The sequence below is a fragment of the Macaca mulatta genome, chromosome 9 (assembly GCF_049350105.2).
Source record: "Macaca mulatta isolate MMU2019108-1 chromosome 9, T2T-MMU8v2.0, whole genome shotgun sequence".
Classification (NCBI taxonomy): Eukaryota; Metazoa; Chordata; class Mammalia; order Primates; family Cercopithecidae; genus Macaca; species Macaca mulatta.
In genome coordinates this window covers 115,794,087-115,809,423 of record NC_133414.1, presented here as the reverse complement: position 1 = coordinate 115,809,423, position 15,337 = coordinate 115,794,087, and the positions used below count along the sequence as shown (strand labels likewise).

The 15,337-nt window shown below is 52.1% G+C and overlaps 1 protein-coding gene and 1 long non-coding RNA gene across 12 annotated transcripts in view; one reads left to right on the top strand and one right to left on the bottom strand.

The window, feature by feature from the left end:
• The window catches only part of SH3PXD2A (SH3 and PX domains 2A), a 256,400-nt gene that overhangs the window by 198,604 nt on the left and 42,459 nt on the right, over nt 1-15,337 (top strand). Inside the window, exons 1-2 of one of the 11 annotated variants that reach the window (XM_077947462.1) lie at nt 2,259-2,552; nt 5,798-5,931. The exons of 9 other annotated variants lie outside the window; for them this stretch is intronic. In XM_077947462.1, coding sequence (XP_077803588.1) covers nt 5,826-5,931 — 106 coding nt within the window. In that variant the 5' untranslated portion in view covers nt 2,259-2,552; nt 5,798-5,825. Of the gene's footprint in view, nt 1-2,258; nt 2,553-5,749; nt 5,932-15,337 lie in introns of those variants that run through there. One more of the 11 variants, XM_077947464.1, reaches the window with a different exon arrangement.
• LOC114670031 (uncharacterized) lies at nt 1,692-2,582 on the bottom strand. The gene is made up of 2 exons (XR_003719451.2): nt 2,476-2,582; nt 1,692-2,055 (listed from the first exon to the last, which is right to left on the bottom strand). It is a non-coding gene; the product is annotated as an uncharacterized LOC114670031 (long non-coding RNA).

Below are 15,337 nucleotides of genomic sequence, written 5' to 3'. Positions count from 1 at the left end.
GCTCACCCCAGTTGTAGCCTCAGGGCAACACCTGGCCGCCTTCCCTTTGGGAGACAAACAGGTTTCTACTGACTGAGCCCGTGAGCATCTCCAAAATGTTGTTTTTCCAAGTTTGAACACCGAGGGGCCTCTGAAGCCAGTCTTCCAATGGCTGGTTGGTCGGCCATCAGTAAATCTGTATGAGCTGACTAAGTGTTAGACTGGGATCCAGAAGTGACAGAGGCCAACAAAGCCCTCATGGGGCTCAAATATTGCGAAGAGACATGTAACAAGTAAACCAAGGAAGTAATTGTAGGTGTTGACAAGCACAAGTCAGGAAACAAGCAGGCGCTGTGGAGAGGTCAGCAGCAGGGAGGCGGTGGGGGTGTGGTCAGGAAAGACGCCATTGAGGTGTTGTTAAAGCTGGGGACAGGTGGGCCTTGGTGAATGCAGGAAACAGCAGAAGGCTCACTGGTTCTGGGAGGGCAGGAGTGAGCAAGGGCAGAGACGGGTGCCAGGCCAAGGAGTGTTATTCTAGGTATAGCTGTCACTGCGTGCCTACTTGGAGCCCTGCAGCGGAGCTGACAGAGGTGCCTTGCCTCCTCTGACTCAGGTGTACCTTTGCGCAGGTACCCTGTGAGTGGGCAGCCCTGGAGACCCTCTGCCTGCCCCCAACACACAGACACTGCCTTTGTCCCCAGTAGAAATGACAGGTCTCTCACCCTCCTCCCCAGCTGAAGTGCAGGGAAAAAGATCACCCCACACATTTTCTCCACTGTTACATAACAGATTTCGGCAAAGTGTAAAGCAAACACTTTCTGGGGAGTATAATTTTTCAAGACCTTGGGGAATTTGGGTTGGGAAAATGCCCCTTCCTCATTCTCTCCCCAGCTTATCCTGTGGCCGTGTGATATTACACCCTTCAGCAGTTGGGTTTTCTGTAATTGTTCTGGTGGGAGTGGGGGACGGCTGCCCTCGTCCCTCTCAGCATCTTTTCAGATTCCATAACCTCATCCTCTGGGTTTCCAGTGCTGACCTAGAATCCTGGCCTCACTGTGGGGGCGTAGCTGGGGTGACCCAGTTTACCCAGATGGCCTGCAAAGTCTGGGGGAGCCAGGGCTCAGCAGGGCTCCCCGTCCTGGGAGCTGAGCTGTGGAATCCCAGGAAACCGAGGGAAACTTCTGGCTCATAGGAGCCCTGAGTTCATTTCCCTCTGAAATATGCTGTGTATGATTATCATTGGTTTTGTTTCATCCAACTGTCTCAGCCCCAGCTCCACACTCCCCTTTTTAGCTGGGCATCTCTCAGGCTCAGGCTAAAGTTCATTTGCCTCCCCTGAGTTTTTATTGGATCAGATTGTGGGGAAGTGGCCCAGGAGCACCATGGGAAATGAGCAAAGGCCAAACTCAGAGTAAGTCTGCCAAGGACTGTCCGTAAAGCGAGTGAACTGTGGGTGGGTTTTGAGACTGGTGTGTGATAGCAGATCCCTCTCTCCTCTCGTGACAGGGCCCATTGGCAGTGCCACAGGCTGCCCTGGGATCCCCACGTCCTGGAAAGCTCTAAGGACAGTGGCCAGAAGCCTGCATGTTCTGTTCTCCCACACTCCTGCCAGGAGGGTTACTGAGGAGGTCACGGCCACCTGGAGAGATGCCTGCTTGTGCTAGCTAAGAGGGGGGAATTTTGGACTTTTTAAAAGGTGATCTCTTTCTGAATCACAGTATTTTTATGTTTTACAAGATATAAAACCATGCAGTCTATAAAACATCTTGGCAAGAGGCAGGATGGATGTTGGCATTCTGTCTTTCCAAGGAGGAAGTTGAAGCCCAGAGGGGTGAAGTGACTTGCCCCAAAGTTGCACAGCTGGGAGGTGGGGCATGAGCTTCAGTCATTGCCATCTGACCGGGGTTTGGAGATCTGGATGCTTGCATTGTAGATTTCACTTCTTTGCAAAGCCAAACTGCAGAATGCTTCACCACATGAGTTCCCCGGCCACAGACAGCAGGAAAGCAGCGGTCAGTTGTGCTAAAAGCCCCACTGGGGCAGGAGAAAGGCCAGGGGCAGCAGGTCAGAGGGAATCTGAAAGGAAAGAGAAGCATGTTGACTCATTTTCCCGCAAGAGAGTTGCATGAGTGTTCCCACCTTTGGCTCACCAGGTCCCTGGGGAGGGGCTGGTCTACGTGGGTGGGTCAGCCTGCTTACCTGGTGGGCAGCACCAAGGGTGTGAGGGTGGTGCTGGTCAGCGCTGCAGCCTACACTGCCTTCTTCTTTTCACTATGCAGACCCATCCTGGCCACTCCCCCAAACACACGCCCCCTAAGGAAGACGTGTCACCTGCCACCCTCTCTCTTTCTCCACCCTCTCTCTTTTCTGCATGTGATGAATGCTGCACCCTACCCCAGCATTCATCACATCTCAGCCCTCAGTGAAATCCTACATGCAGAGGCTGCTTCCACAGGATGTGGTTTGCTCATTCAGTCAACAAACATGAGCACCTACTGTGTGCCCTGTGGCATGCCCAGCACTAGGATGCACGTGGACAAGAGGCAGCTGTCCCTGTCTTCCCATTGCTGAAGGTAACAGCATCCTAGGGCTGTCTCTTTACCTGCAAGGTAAAAAGCCCAGATGTAGTGAGTCAGTCATTTTCACTCTGCACCTACAGTGTGCAAGGCAGAAAGCAAGGTGTGGCTGAAGACTGGAGACAGGACTCAGAAGAATGGCATAGTCTGCTCTGGGTACTGTGAGCTTTCATGAATATTGTCAAGCTTGCTCAGAGACAGGGACAGGGCCTGGATTGGGTGGGTGGGGGAAGACTTCTGGAGAAGGTAGGCCTTGAACAAGGGGCAGGCCTCAGGTGGACGGCAAAGCTGAAGGAGGAAGGTGCTTCAAGCAGAGTAAACCTGAATGATTCATGCAGGGGTGTGGAGGGTGACGTGGACAGGTGTGATCCAGCCACAGTGCCTGGGGGCTGCCTGAGAGAAGCTGGAGGAGCTGGTCAAGGGCTTTGAAGGGCCTTAAATATAGACAAAGAAAGCTTTTCCTCTGTTCTTCCCCACTGTGCTGAGGGGCTGAGGGAGAGTGGAGGCCTGGAAGAGTGAAGCCACGTGCCCAGCATCGTAGTGAGTTTGAGGCAGGGCTGTGGCACATCTGCGGGCTGCTGGTGCAGTGGTGGCTGTCTCTGAGGTCCCAGGAGGCCTGGAGTGATGTGGCAGGTGCCAGGTGATGGGAGGAGGGGAAGCAGGGCTCTCCAGCTGCTGCCACTGCTGAGCTGCTGCTCACCTGGCCTGGTCCCTTCGGCCTGTTACTAGGGCTAGAGCCTGGAGCCAGGCAAAGGCACCGCCCCTGTGCATTTAAAGAGCCTTGTTTTTCTAACTCCCCTCTCCTCTCCCCGCAAGATCAGCTTCACATGCCCCAACTGGAGAATGCAGACTTCCCCATCTAGCAAAGCTTCTGGGGGCTGGCGTCAGGCTGGGAGGGAAGCATGGTGCGCTCCAGGGAAGGTGGGGCTGCCCTACAGCTGGCTGTGAGTCCCCTGTCAGGTCCAGAGGCTCTGCCTCCTCAGCCCCTTGTGTTCCTCCCTTCCCCCAGGAAGGGGGTGAGGTCGCTGTTGAGGTTGGCCAGGCATCCAGCTCTGGTGTTTCTGGACATGATGTCTTTCTCTTTTGTTTTCTGTACTTTTAAGTGGCATTCTCACAGGCCCCAGCCTTCTCTCTGCTCAGCGTGCTCACCATCTTTTGATTACAGCAGGATCTTGAGCTGCTGTGATCAGGGGTAGCGTGCAGGTGTGGCGAGGATACAGGGCTTGGGGTCTTGCACTTGAGACCGCAAGCCAGCACCTGAAGCATTGGCTACTTGAGTCTCCCATGCTTGGTTTGGCCAAATGACCTTTCTGTGCGCTGGTGGGGCTTTCTGCCAGTTCTAGACACTCACTTCTTGCTCGAGGCATTGGGTCAAGGAATAGCCACTTGGCATGGTGCTCAGAGTGTCATGTTAATGGGCAGAGCAGTGGCGTACCATCGTGGGAGGAAGGCCAGGCTTTGCCTAAGAGGAGCTTGGTCAACCCAGACTCTAAGCTCAGCTACCAAACAACGAAGTGACCTCAGGCAAGCCACTCCACCTCTCTGAGCACAGCTTTGCTCATCCACAGCATGGAAGGGTGATTAGGAGTGGAGACAGCGGCCATGGTTGCTTTCCAGACACCAAGCCACCCCATTCCCCTGACCATTGTGCTGTTACCAAGCTGGGCAAGAAGCCAACTTTATCTCTGTTGTTCTGGAGCTCCTAAGATTCCCTCTTACCCCCAGGGACCTGAAAACAAGCCAGTTTCAGCTCAGAGGGAGCAAGCAAGGGGAATTTGACCATGTTGGCAAGCCTTCAGCCAGCTCTCCCCCGCAGCCAAATGGGTCACTGGCTACAAACATCCTTGGGTTTGCAATGATGATCACAGGGATCGTGGACTCCTGAACACCTTTGGAATGGGCTTTGTGAAGCCAAATATATCACAGATTAAATTTCTGGAGAAGGAACAGCTGAGAAATAGTCTCGAGCTTCCCTGAGCCACTTCTGTACTATGGCAGCGAAAGGGTGTGCATGTGCTTTCTCCCTAACATAAGGGTAGGAGGTAGGGCAGAAGCAAAAGATGATCTGATCTTGTAATGTGCAATAGCCAGTGGGCCAGCTGGTGCTTTTCGTGGTTTTTAGGACAGTGCCGGGAACAGAAAGAATATGATGAATGTCATGGAATTTCATGATAGGAGTTTGGGGTGGCTTCCCCTCCTTTTTAAAATAAAGTAATGTTTTGAAGAGTTGCCCTGGAGAACTGCTGAAAGCAGAGAGGCTGATGGACGTTTTTGGTTATGTCAGATGAGGACAAGATTATCCAAGTGAGCGAGGGTGTCTCTCTCCCTGTCGGCTGGGCTGCGGGGTTCCAGGGCCGCCCTGCCAGAAAGCAAGCAAAGGGCCCGTAATCACAAACAGGCCAGGATCAGTTACAACCAGAAGTATTACTTTAGACTCTTGGCTTTGATGGGGAAGAATGCAGTTTTATTTGGCCCCCTCCCCCGTCCTTCTCAAGTTAAACAAGATCCATGAAAGCAATAGCTCTGGCGCTTAAAGAGAGGCTTGGTGCAGGGGTCTCAAAAGCCAAACATTGGAGGGCTCCCCTGACCCCCACTGGTATCGGGGTAGGGATTTGCCTGACCCTTTTACTGCCCCATTTCTCCTTGTGTGCACTGGGGAATCCTGTTTTCCCAGACTCTTTCTTGTCTACCTGGGACCTTCTCACTGCCTCACCTGGGTCGTGCCCACCAGCCCGTGTCCTGGCATTCTCTGAGTGCTTGCCATGCATCTTTCCTGCATGGATATGTGGGTGGGAAGGAAGTTGGGCGGGGATGGCGAAGAGATGGCTCAGCACATTGGAGCAGACCTTAACCAGCTCCTGAAGATAACAGAACAGGAGATTCTCATCCCTCGGGGCTCCAACCCGCCCCTGGGGCACCCTCTTCTCCTCCCCTCCCCCTGCCTTAACCAGCGCCTCCTGGGCAAGCATCTGACTGACTCTTTCCTGCTTGGGCATGAACAACGCTGCTGTGGAGCACTGGCATTATGCGGGGCGTGCTTTCCCCGGCGCTGATAACTGGAGCAGAACCGGGGTGGCCTGAACCTTACTGCCCACAGGGTGGGATTTTAACTGGCCGCTCCTTGTAGGAGAGAAAGGACAGTTACTTCAGCATCTGGGCTTTGCATGGGGAGAATGAGCATCCAGGGTTCCTGTCTTGCTGGCTCCCTTGGGAGTATTTAACCCTATTCTTCTGTTTCCAAGCACCAAGTGCAAGCACCAGTGAGGCTCCATGTCCCAGGCCTCACTGCACAACCAGACACAAACTTGCCTCCTTGGATTTAAAAGGCCTCTGCATTCAGTGGAGCTAGAACATCTTGTTGGTGCTCATGTGCCAGGTGAGAGGAGGATTTGGACCTCAGGGGCCTGACCTGCCCTCCACACCCTGGTCTCTCCACCCCCAAGAGATCATCCTACCACCTCAAGGCCCTTGAAGGAGAAAATCCATTCTAGAAGTGGTTCCAGGGTAAGGGGCTGGTGGAATCATAGCCAGGTTAGGCAGGAACCCTGACCCAGAGACAGGACAGTGAGATTTGAGAGATGGAGACATCCAAATCCAATCTAAGGGCCATGCCAGAGCTGGAGAGCTGGAGCTGATGCCATGATATTGCAATATTGCCCACTTCCTGGGGAGCGAAGCTGTGGCTCCTCATGGCTGACAGCTGGGACTCAGCGGGGGTATCCTGGCCTGCCACAGCCAGGGTATATTTAAAGGGGCAGAATACTCACAGCCGTCCCCTACCTCCATGCCCCACTGACTCCTATATTATCTGACTCCGTCTAGACCTCCCCATAGAGGCCTCCCTGCAAGGGCCCCCCCAGAGGTGGTTGGAGGACCCCATGGAGGCTGGGAGATGGGGGTGTGGCAGGCAGGCCAGGTCAGTGACTTCCTCCAGCTTTCTACCCATCTCTCTGCGCTCAGGTAGTGGGATCTTCCTGTTAAACGGTGGTAGGATATTGATCAAAGGCTGGGCCTTATTCAGAGTGGAGAAAACCAGAACCCAGCAACCAAGCAAGTGTATAGTCAGGAGCTAGAAATCAGACGTTTGTTCATGCAATTCACTCATTTCCCAGCCTTTATCTCCTGCTGTGTGCCAGGTACTGATGCACAGAGGTGAACAGGAAAGACGTGATCCCCATCTCTATGGAGCACAGTCTACAGGGGTTGCAGATAATTGCCTACTCTGACCCAGCTGAGGGGACATGGTTGCTGGTTGGTTGTGGGACAAGGTGGTTGACTCTCTGCAGGCCCTTCCCCTGTGGGTGCTGGGGGTGGGAGGCACCAGAGATTGACAGGTCAGTGTGGGAAGAGCTGTATCACTCACCGGTACTCATAGGTGTCAGTCACCACGGCCTGACCAGTCATCTCTAGAATGAGAAACCTGGTCTGGGCCAGTCTTGGGGGGTATCTGGACTAGCGGAGTATCTGGTTTTAATGTGGCCTTTTCTCCTTGGATTGGGGTGGGATCTGTACTAGACCAATTCTTGGGAACCAGGAAGACAAGATGGTTCCCAGAGGTAAAAGAAACAGGAAGGGAATGGGGCAGGAAGGCGCTCAGTGAGAGAACCTAATCCTAGGTCACCACAAACCTAGCTGAGGCCCCAGGATGGCTATCCCAGAACAAGGGGATTTAGGGCTCAAGTTAGACCCATTTGCTGCTTTCTGGAGACTTAATATCAGAAACCGATGAAACGGATGAGAAAGGCAAGAAAGAGGTTATTGAAGCACCTCCTATATGTCAGGCAGGGAACGAAACACCTTTTTTCTTATAATGATCACCACTGCCCTGTAAAGTATGGGTATCGTGATGCCTATTTTACAGATAAGAAAGCCAAGGGCCAGAGGGTTCAGGTCATCCACAGTTCTCCCCTGTACACTCTGCTGCCTCTTGGTGAATCCACTGGAGGCTTGTGCCCTAGTTGGGGAACTATTTTTGGTATAGCTGTCTCCCCACTGTCCTCTGGGAGTTGGGGAGAACAGGTCTCTGGGGCTGCCCATTCCAGTGCCCTGAGTTGCACCTAGGAGGACTTTGTTTGTGGTCCCTGGATGAGAGGCAGTGCCACCAAGATTCCCAGTAGAGGCCTGCAAACGACCTGGGGGGCTGCCTTGAATGGGCTTGGGAGGTGCTGCTAGTGTAGTAGTCCTAGCTACTCGGGAGGCTGAGGTAGGAGAATGGCGTGAACACAGGACGAAGAGCTTGCAGTGGGCTGCATTCCTCCAGGAATGTGGGCCTGTTCCTGGTGATTAGCCTGTGGGACCTCCCTGAGCTTTGATCTTCCATTCCTGTAAAGGGAGAGGCCCAGATGGAAATGGCCAGCTCAGGTATCCAAGCAGACTACATGAGCTCTCAGGACTGGAAGGATTAGCTCATTGGATGATCCTGGGCAAATTATGCAACAAGCAACAAAAACTTCTGTGCCTTGGGTCCGTGAAGGCAGATCCTCCTGGGTAAGCTAGAGGTGCTTGCTGTGGGTGAAAGGCATTTCCCCAAAGTGGGGAACTGGAGGAAGGAACATTGCCCAGGGGCTGAGTCACCGCGCAGGATTCTTGCAGAGCAGAAGTTGCGGAGGCCGGCAGGAAGACAGCGGGAGGGAAGATGCCCGGTGCTGATCCCGCATTGACCCCAGGAGCTGGGCTGCAGAGAGCCTGAGCTTGACAGGATGCCAAGATGAGCAAGACTCAGCCTATGTCCTCAGAGAGCTCTTGATCTCGCTGGGGGACTGGCCAATCCAAACCTAAGGTCAAGGTGATGAGGGAGCGTGAGTTAGGAGAGCAGAACGCTGGCTGGCAGGGGAGTCAGAGGAGCATCACAAAGTTGGTAGCTTCGAAGGATGGCACCTGGATACAGCAATGAATCAAAGATATCAACACATTTGGGGGCTTCTGAACCCTGCTGCATGTGCAGTCAAAAAGCAAGATAGAGGGTACTTGCCCCAGGCCCCAAGAAAGGCTTCAAATCTGCCACTGAATAGCCACTCTGTGGCCAGCATGTGGCCATTCTGCTCCTCAGTTTCCATATCTGTAACATGAGCATAATATTTGAAACCCATGTGGCTATTGGGAAAGGCCAACTGTGAAAGAAAATTGTCAAGTGGCATATTCACCTTCCTTTCCTTTTCTCTGATGGACAGGGATGGGCTACCATCCAGTTTAGGCAGTAAGTTCTATTAGGGGATGGTTAGGAGTCCATTGGGTTTCTGACATTGCTTGGAATAGTAACCCCTCTGCCCCCACCAGCCTATAGCCTGGAGACTTTTTTTTTTTTGAGACTTAGTCTCGCTCTGTCGCCCAGGATAGAGTGCAGTGGCACAATCACGGCTCACTGCAGCTATGACCTCCTGGGCTCAAGTGATCCTCCCACCTCAGCCCCCTAGCAGCTGGGACTACAGGTGTGCACCACTATGCTCAGCTAAATTTTTTAAAATACATTTTTAGTAGAGACAAGGTTTCACCATGTTTTCCAGGCTGCTCTTGAACACCTGGACTCAAACGATTCGCCCGCCTTGGCCTCCCAAAGTGCCGGGATTACAGGTGTGAGCCACCACACCTGGCCTATCCTTTTCAAAGCACTTTTCTCATCTATTATCTCAGAGTAACTCTAGGGGTAAGCAGGGCAGGTGGCTTTGTTTCCATTTTTCAGAGGAAACAGTTGAGACCTCAGAGCTTGCTTGTGGCCAGGCTTGGATTTGAACCAAGGGTCTGCAGATTCTTTTTTTTTTTTTTTGAGACGGAGCCTCACTCTGTCGCCCAGGCTGGAGTGCAGTGGCACGATCTCAGCCCACTGCAAGCTCTGCATCCCAGGTTCACGCCATTCTCCTACTTCAGCCTCCCAGGTAGCTGGGACTACAGGTGCCCGCCACCATGCCTAGCTAATTTTTTTTGTATTTTTTAGTAGAGACGGGGTTTCTCCGTGTTAGCCAGGATGGTCTCGATCTCCTGACCTTGTGATCCACGCACCTGGGCCTCCCAAAGTGCTGGGATTGCAGGCGTGAGCCACCGCGCCTGGCCTGGTCTGTGGATTCTTTATCCAAGGCTTCACCTGAAGAAGATCGGTGGTTCCCAGAGAGCAGGTCATATAAACACGTGCTGGGTGGACACAATTGAGTGGCATTGCATCCTGTCACGAGAAGGTTCTTTCCTTTCAGTTCTCTTTCACTACACATTGGGTCAAAGGGGAAATCTCCATCTGGGGCTCCTGTGCTGTTAACATCTGTCAAACGCTGGCTGATGTCATTTGTTTGTTTGACCAAGAGTAAATCTGACCCAGGCTTAGAGTGTTGCTAGAACTTGCCTTGATCTCTTGTTGAACTTCATGGCATTGTTTCATTGTATGTGTTTTTCCAGAATCTCCCATCTATACCTAGGAATGCTGGTTTTCCATCCATTGTAGCATAGGAAAATGTCTTTTTGAAATACATGTTTAAGTTTTTAAAAATAAAGGCAATTTAAATAAACACACTAAGATGACACTAGTGTAGGCATTACTCAGGTTCATTGGTTCACCTGGCCAGAGGGCTTGGGGAATGCAGAGTTAAACGACCCCAAGTGGGACTCTGTCTTTTGGGCACCTAGGGTGCCCTCTGTCTCTTGTCTCCTAGGGTGACACCAGTGGCTCCCAAATTCCAACTGGGAAAGGAGCCTGGAAAAGCATCGGCATTCGTGGTGGCTACTCCCCACACCAAGCAGAAGAATCCACGTTGTCAGAGAGCTGCTGACGTCAGGCGGTACTGGATTTTTGCAAGCCCTCTATTTAAAATTCCCCAGAAATTAAATAAGGAGGCTTTGGAGGGAGGAATGCCCTAGACAAATTGTGGAGTGGGTTTGTTTTGTTTATGGAGATGGTCTTTAAAGTCTAAATTGTCCCCGTTTTATTTTTGCCCAATTGAAGAGGGGCTGAACTCAGCTGGGAGGAAGGGGATGGTTGTCAGCCTACAGCTTTTAGTTGAAACCAACTCCATTCTGGGGCCAAGAAGCTTCCATTTTTAGCAAATAGAGAAAGGGAAAAAAAATACAAACTCATACATGTACGCATCTTAGGCACTGGAGTAAGCCAGTTAAATGGATAAGGATAACCTTTATATTTCAAGTGACCACAGCTCTCTTCTCCAGGCTGCAAATAGAGATATTAAGCACCAGGCACATTGCTGGGTACTTTCCATTTTTTTCTTTTCTTTTTCTCACCACAACACTGGTAGTATATGCATGCTATTTCATATTCCCATCTCACCAACGGGAACTTAAGCCTCATTCTTCAGCCTCTTCCTTCAGCCACTGTGAAGGACCAGGCACCATACTAGTCTGATGTTGGCTTCCTAAAGCTGCAGTCCACCCAACACCATGATACATGGGAGGATCTCAGGTGGCAGAGAGGCAGTATCAATCCTTCTGTGTCACACAGTGGGAAAAGTTTGTCTCCCTGCAGTTCTCTTCCAAGCCTTCTGACTTGTTGCAGTTTGATGTTCGATGATCTTTAACCCCTGTCTAGTAAATCTTTGTAGCAAAGAGGGAGCGGGCCACAGACTCAGCCTCTTCATTTGTGGCACAGTACAAATGTACTACATAGCTTTGTTTTCATCGTGTGTGCTTTTCTGTTGGAGCCAGTGGTCCTCGTTGTTTATTCATGGTGGCGATCAGAAGTTTCCTTAGCAAATTTTTTTCTTAAAGTTAAAAAAAAAAAAAAAAGGCAAATTGCTTTAAAAATACAGTCCGTTTCCAGGCTTATGATGGTGTGACTTACAATTTTTCAGCTTTATGATGGGTCAATGGGGGTATTAGTACATTTTGAACTTAGGATATTTTCAACTTAACGATGGCTTTATCAGAACGTAACCCCATTGTAAGTCAAGGCACATCTGTGTATGTTATATGAACCACAGTATATGTAATTCAAGGATATAGCAAAGGTTGTGTGTGGTGTAGAAATACCTGAGGTTTGAGGAAAGCTGATTCAAAGTCACTCTTGCTTGGCAAAGCCCTTGGGTGAGATCTCGTGCCAGAACGCTCTTTCAACCTGGGTGACCCTGCCCTGCCCTACCATGTAGGCTTAGAGGAGAGGTAACTTGGAGGCAAGCCTGCAAACCACCTCTCCACGAGGAGTGGGAAAAGCCACGTCCTTGACTCTTCCAAGACTCAGGGCTCGGTAGACACCAGTGGAGTGGAGGAGAAGCAGATGAGGTACTGGGTTTCTTGGCTCATCTGTCAGATGGGAATTTGGGGCATAATAGAGCAGGCATTGCTGGTTTCCTTCTGGAAGGCAATGAACAGCTGAGCTGGAGTGGTTTCAGGGTCACCGAATGAATGCTGTGCTGCGTATCAGACCTGAGTGCCAATCCTGGCACCTCCCCTTCTTAGCCACACTCCCTGGGTAAGTCCCCTATTCTGAGTTTCCTAAGGCAGCCTAAGATTTCACAGATCTGGGGACAGACTTCTGCCCCAAGACATACTGAACACACAGTCCTCAGAACTCCTTTCTCATCCTCACTGCCAGGAGGGGGACCTGTACAACTCAGGCTGCCTGGACCCTCCCGGCTTGCACCTAAGATTTTGGCGTCATGGCTGTTAATATTGATACTGCCCTTCCATTTTCTCCAAAAAGTTTGAACAGTAAATTTTAAGATCCTCGTACTAAGCCATGTCCTTTTGTCTCTCCATTTAAGACTTTGCATCTTGTCAGATTTGAGCTGTCATTACCATCTGTTCAGACCTCTTTTTTGGCTCCTAATCCTGGCACAGCTTTTGCTAAATGAGATCGTGCTGCCAGTACTGTGTCTCTGTCCTCATCCTGGGTTGATTAAAACATCCAACAGGACAGGTTCGCATTGGAGCCACTCCGCCCTGTTGGACTGTGCCGGCCCTCGAGCTGTGGATCTGTCAGTGCCGCCCTGTAGCCCCCAGGGCCCTGGGGGATCATGAGAGACACAAGGGCCTGGAGGTCTCAGCTGTGACACATCCCGGGCCTACCGGTCCAGTAGCTCACTCACTGCCAGGCCCCCTTTCTTCCTGGTGCACCCCTCTGTCCGACACTGCCTGGGCGAGTGTGCAGAGCCCCTTCCCAGGCTCTCCCAGCATTCCTCAGGGAGTCCATGTTTTACTTAACCATGACCAGCAATGATGCTGCCCTTCTCTACTCTGGAATTCACTGCCTTCTTCTTTAAAAGCTGGGACCGTTGCCCATTTTGTGTCCTTGGGTGTTGCTCCCATCTCCATGTCTCCCACGATTGCTGATGAGGAGTGCAGGGCTCTTTGTCAAGTGCTCTTGGGACCTTTCCGCGCAGCCAGCTGGTGAGAGTGTGTTGAGGCAGCCTGTCCGTGCTGTCCCTACCTCTGCCTGGGGTCCACTTACCTTCTCCAGGTCAGTGTGCCAGGCTGACCCTTCTGAGAGCGAACCTTCCTTCTGAGAGTGAACGCTGAGCTGCGGACAGGAGCCCAGGAGACCCCTCCTCCCTGTACACACCCTCCTCAGGAAAGAGACTTAGCTCTTTCTTTTTAAAAAAATTTTTTAGATGGAGTCACGCTCTGTCACCCAGGCTACAATGCAGTGGTGCAATCTTGGCTCACTGCAACCTCCGCCTCCCGGGTACAAGCAGTTCTCCTGCTTCAGCCTCCCAAGTGGCTGCAATTACAGGCATGTGCCACTACACCTGGCTACTTTTTGTATTTTTAGTACAAACGGGGTTTTGCTGTGTTGGCCAGACTGGTCTCGAACTCCTGACCTCAGGTGATCTGCCCGCCTCGGCCTCCCAAAGTGCTGGGATTACAGGCGTGAGCCACTGTGCCTGGCCGACTTCACCCTTTCTTAATCTTTCTCTTGCTGGAACAGCAGGGAAAACACCCTTTTTGTTCCCCTGAGCATGTCCTTAGGGCTCCACCTCTGGGAATGTAAGTGTCCTGAATGGATTCTTAGCGGGCCACCCCTTCCCGTCCCACTCTCCTTCCCTGACTGCCATCTTCCATCGTCTCACCCTTGACAGCAGATCTCTCTCACCATCCACATCATTTACAATCATGACATTAGAGTTTACCTTCTTGCATCTTCCATCTTTCCTGAGCACCTTCTGTTTAGGAACCTGGGCGCGGGCTCACACCTCTGTGCTCTGCTTAATAATGGGACTGAGAGAGGGCAGCAGCTTGAGGTGAGTGCCTCATTTTCTTTTTCTTTTTCTTTTTTTTTTAAAGACGGAGTCTCACTCTGTGACCAGGCTGGAGTGCAGTGGCACGATCTTGGCTCACTGCAACCTCCGCTTCCCGGGTTCAAGTGTTTCTCCTGCCTCAGCCTCCCGAGTAGCTGGGACTACAAGCACACGCCTCCATGCTCAGTTAACTTTTGTATTTTTAGTAGAGACAGGATTTCACCATGTTGGCCAGGATGGTCTCGATCTCTTGAGCTCGTGATCCACCTGCCTCGGCCTCCCAAAGTGCTAGGATTACAGGCGTGAGCCACTGTGCCCGGCCTTGAATGCCTCATTTTCATCTGGAATAATCCCCTATGAAGCCATTAGAGTGAGCCCATGCAGCCTGTCACTCTGAGGTTCAATTCAAGTCTCTTCTCCTCTAAGAATTCTTCCCTGTCTAGTCAGTCTCATCTCTGGATATCTCCAGTTCTTTGGCAAGCATTGTATCACCCACTGCCATGTCCACTGCACAGGGCTGTCTGGGTCACCCTGCTGCACCCAGCACAAGCAGTCTTGTGCCGAGTCCCCCCTGCGAGCAGCCGCCCTTCTCATCCTTCCACTGCTCTGCAGCTCCTGGGGAGGCCTCATGCCATCTTGTAATCTCCACCTCAACCTGTCTCCGACCCCCACCCGTGCCAGGCACAGAATCAGACCCACATGTTGTCAGCAGAGACCTTCTGAGGTCAAGGCTAAATGACAGTGACACCACGAGGGTCTCTGTCTCCCCCTGAGACTCCAGACACCTAAGACCTACCTACTTCCCTGCCCAGCCCCAGCCCCAGCCCCAGTCATCCAGGTGCATTGAGGTCTTGGTTCCTTCTTTAGAATTCCACTGCATATTGGCACTTTGTGACTTGCACTCGTCTGAAGGCACTATTCTGATTCCAATCAGGCACTATTCTGAAGGCTTTTCAAGGATTAGCTCCTCTAATCCTCATAACAACACTGAGATGTGGGTACTTTGGGTCGGTTTTGCAGATGAGAAAATTGAGGCAATTGCCCACATTCATGCAGCTGGCAAGTAGCAGAGCTGGGCCTCAATCCCAGGCAGCCTGGCTCTGGAGCCCTCGCTGGAAACCGTTCTCTGCTACCTGTCATTTAACCATGTGTCCCTCTCTGCCTGTGATGCTTGTCAGTCAGGCCTTCTTCTGGGTGCCTCACCCATGACCTCGGTCTGCTCAGACCCACCAGAGCCCTGTGGGCTTGGCAGGGACCTAGCCTAGCACTGGCTTCTGGGCCTATTCGGTGAGGTGGGCAGGCTGGAGCCAAGTGGGGAGGTGGCAGCAGCCCAGGCTGTCTTGACACGGACTCCACGGAGCCTTCCAAATGGTGACGTAGCAGCCTGTGCTAATGGTCTTGGAATCCAGGCCCCAGGCGCCCAGGGGAGGTTCTGGGTCCCTGGTGGCCTCAGAGCCCACCTAGGGGAGGGAAGGCCCTGGGCAATGGAGCAGGGTGGGCATCAGGTAGAACCGGTTGAGTGGCTCATGAAGGCAGGGGCTGCGTGGGTGCACACAGGAGGGACTGGGGGAGTTTCTCGCTCGCTCCTGTTTGCTTTGGGCCGTGGAGGCGCGT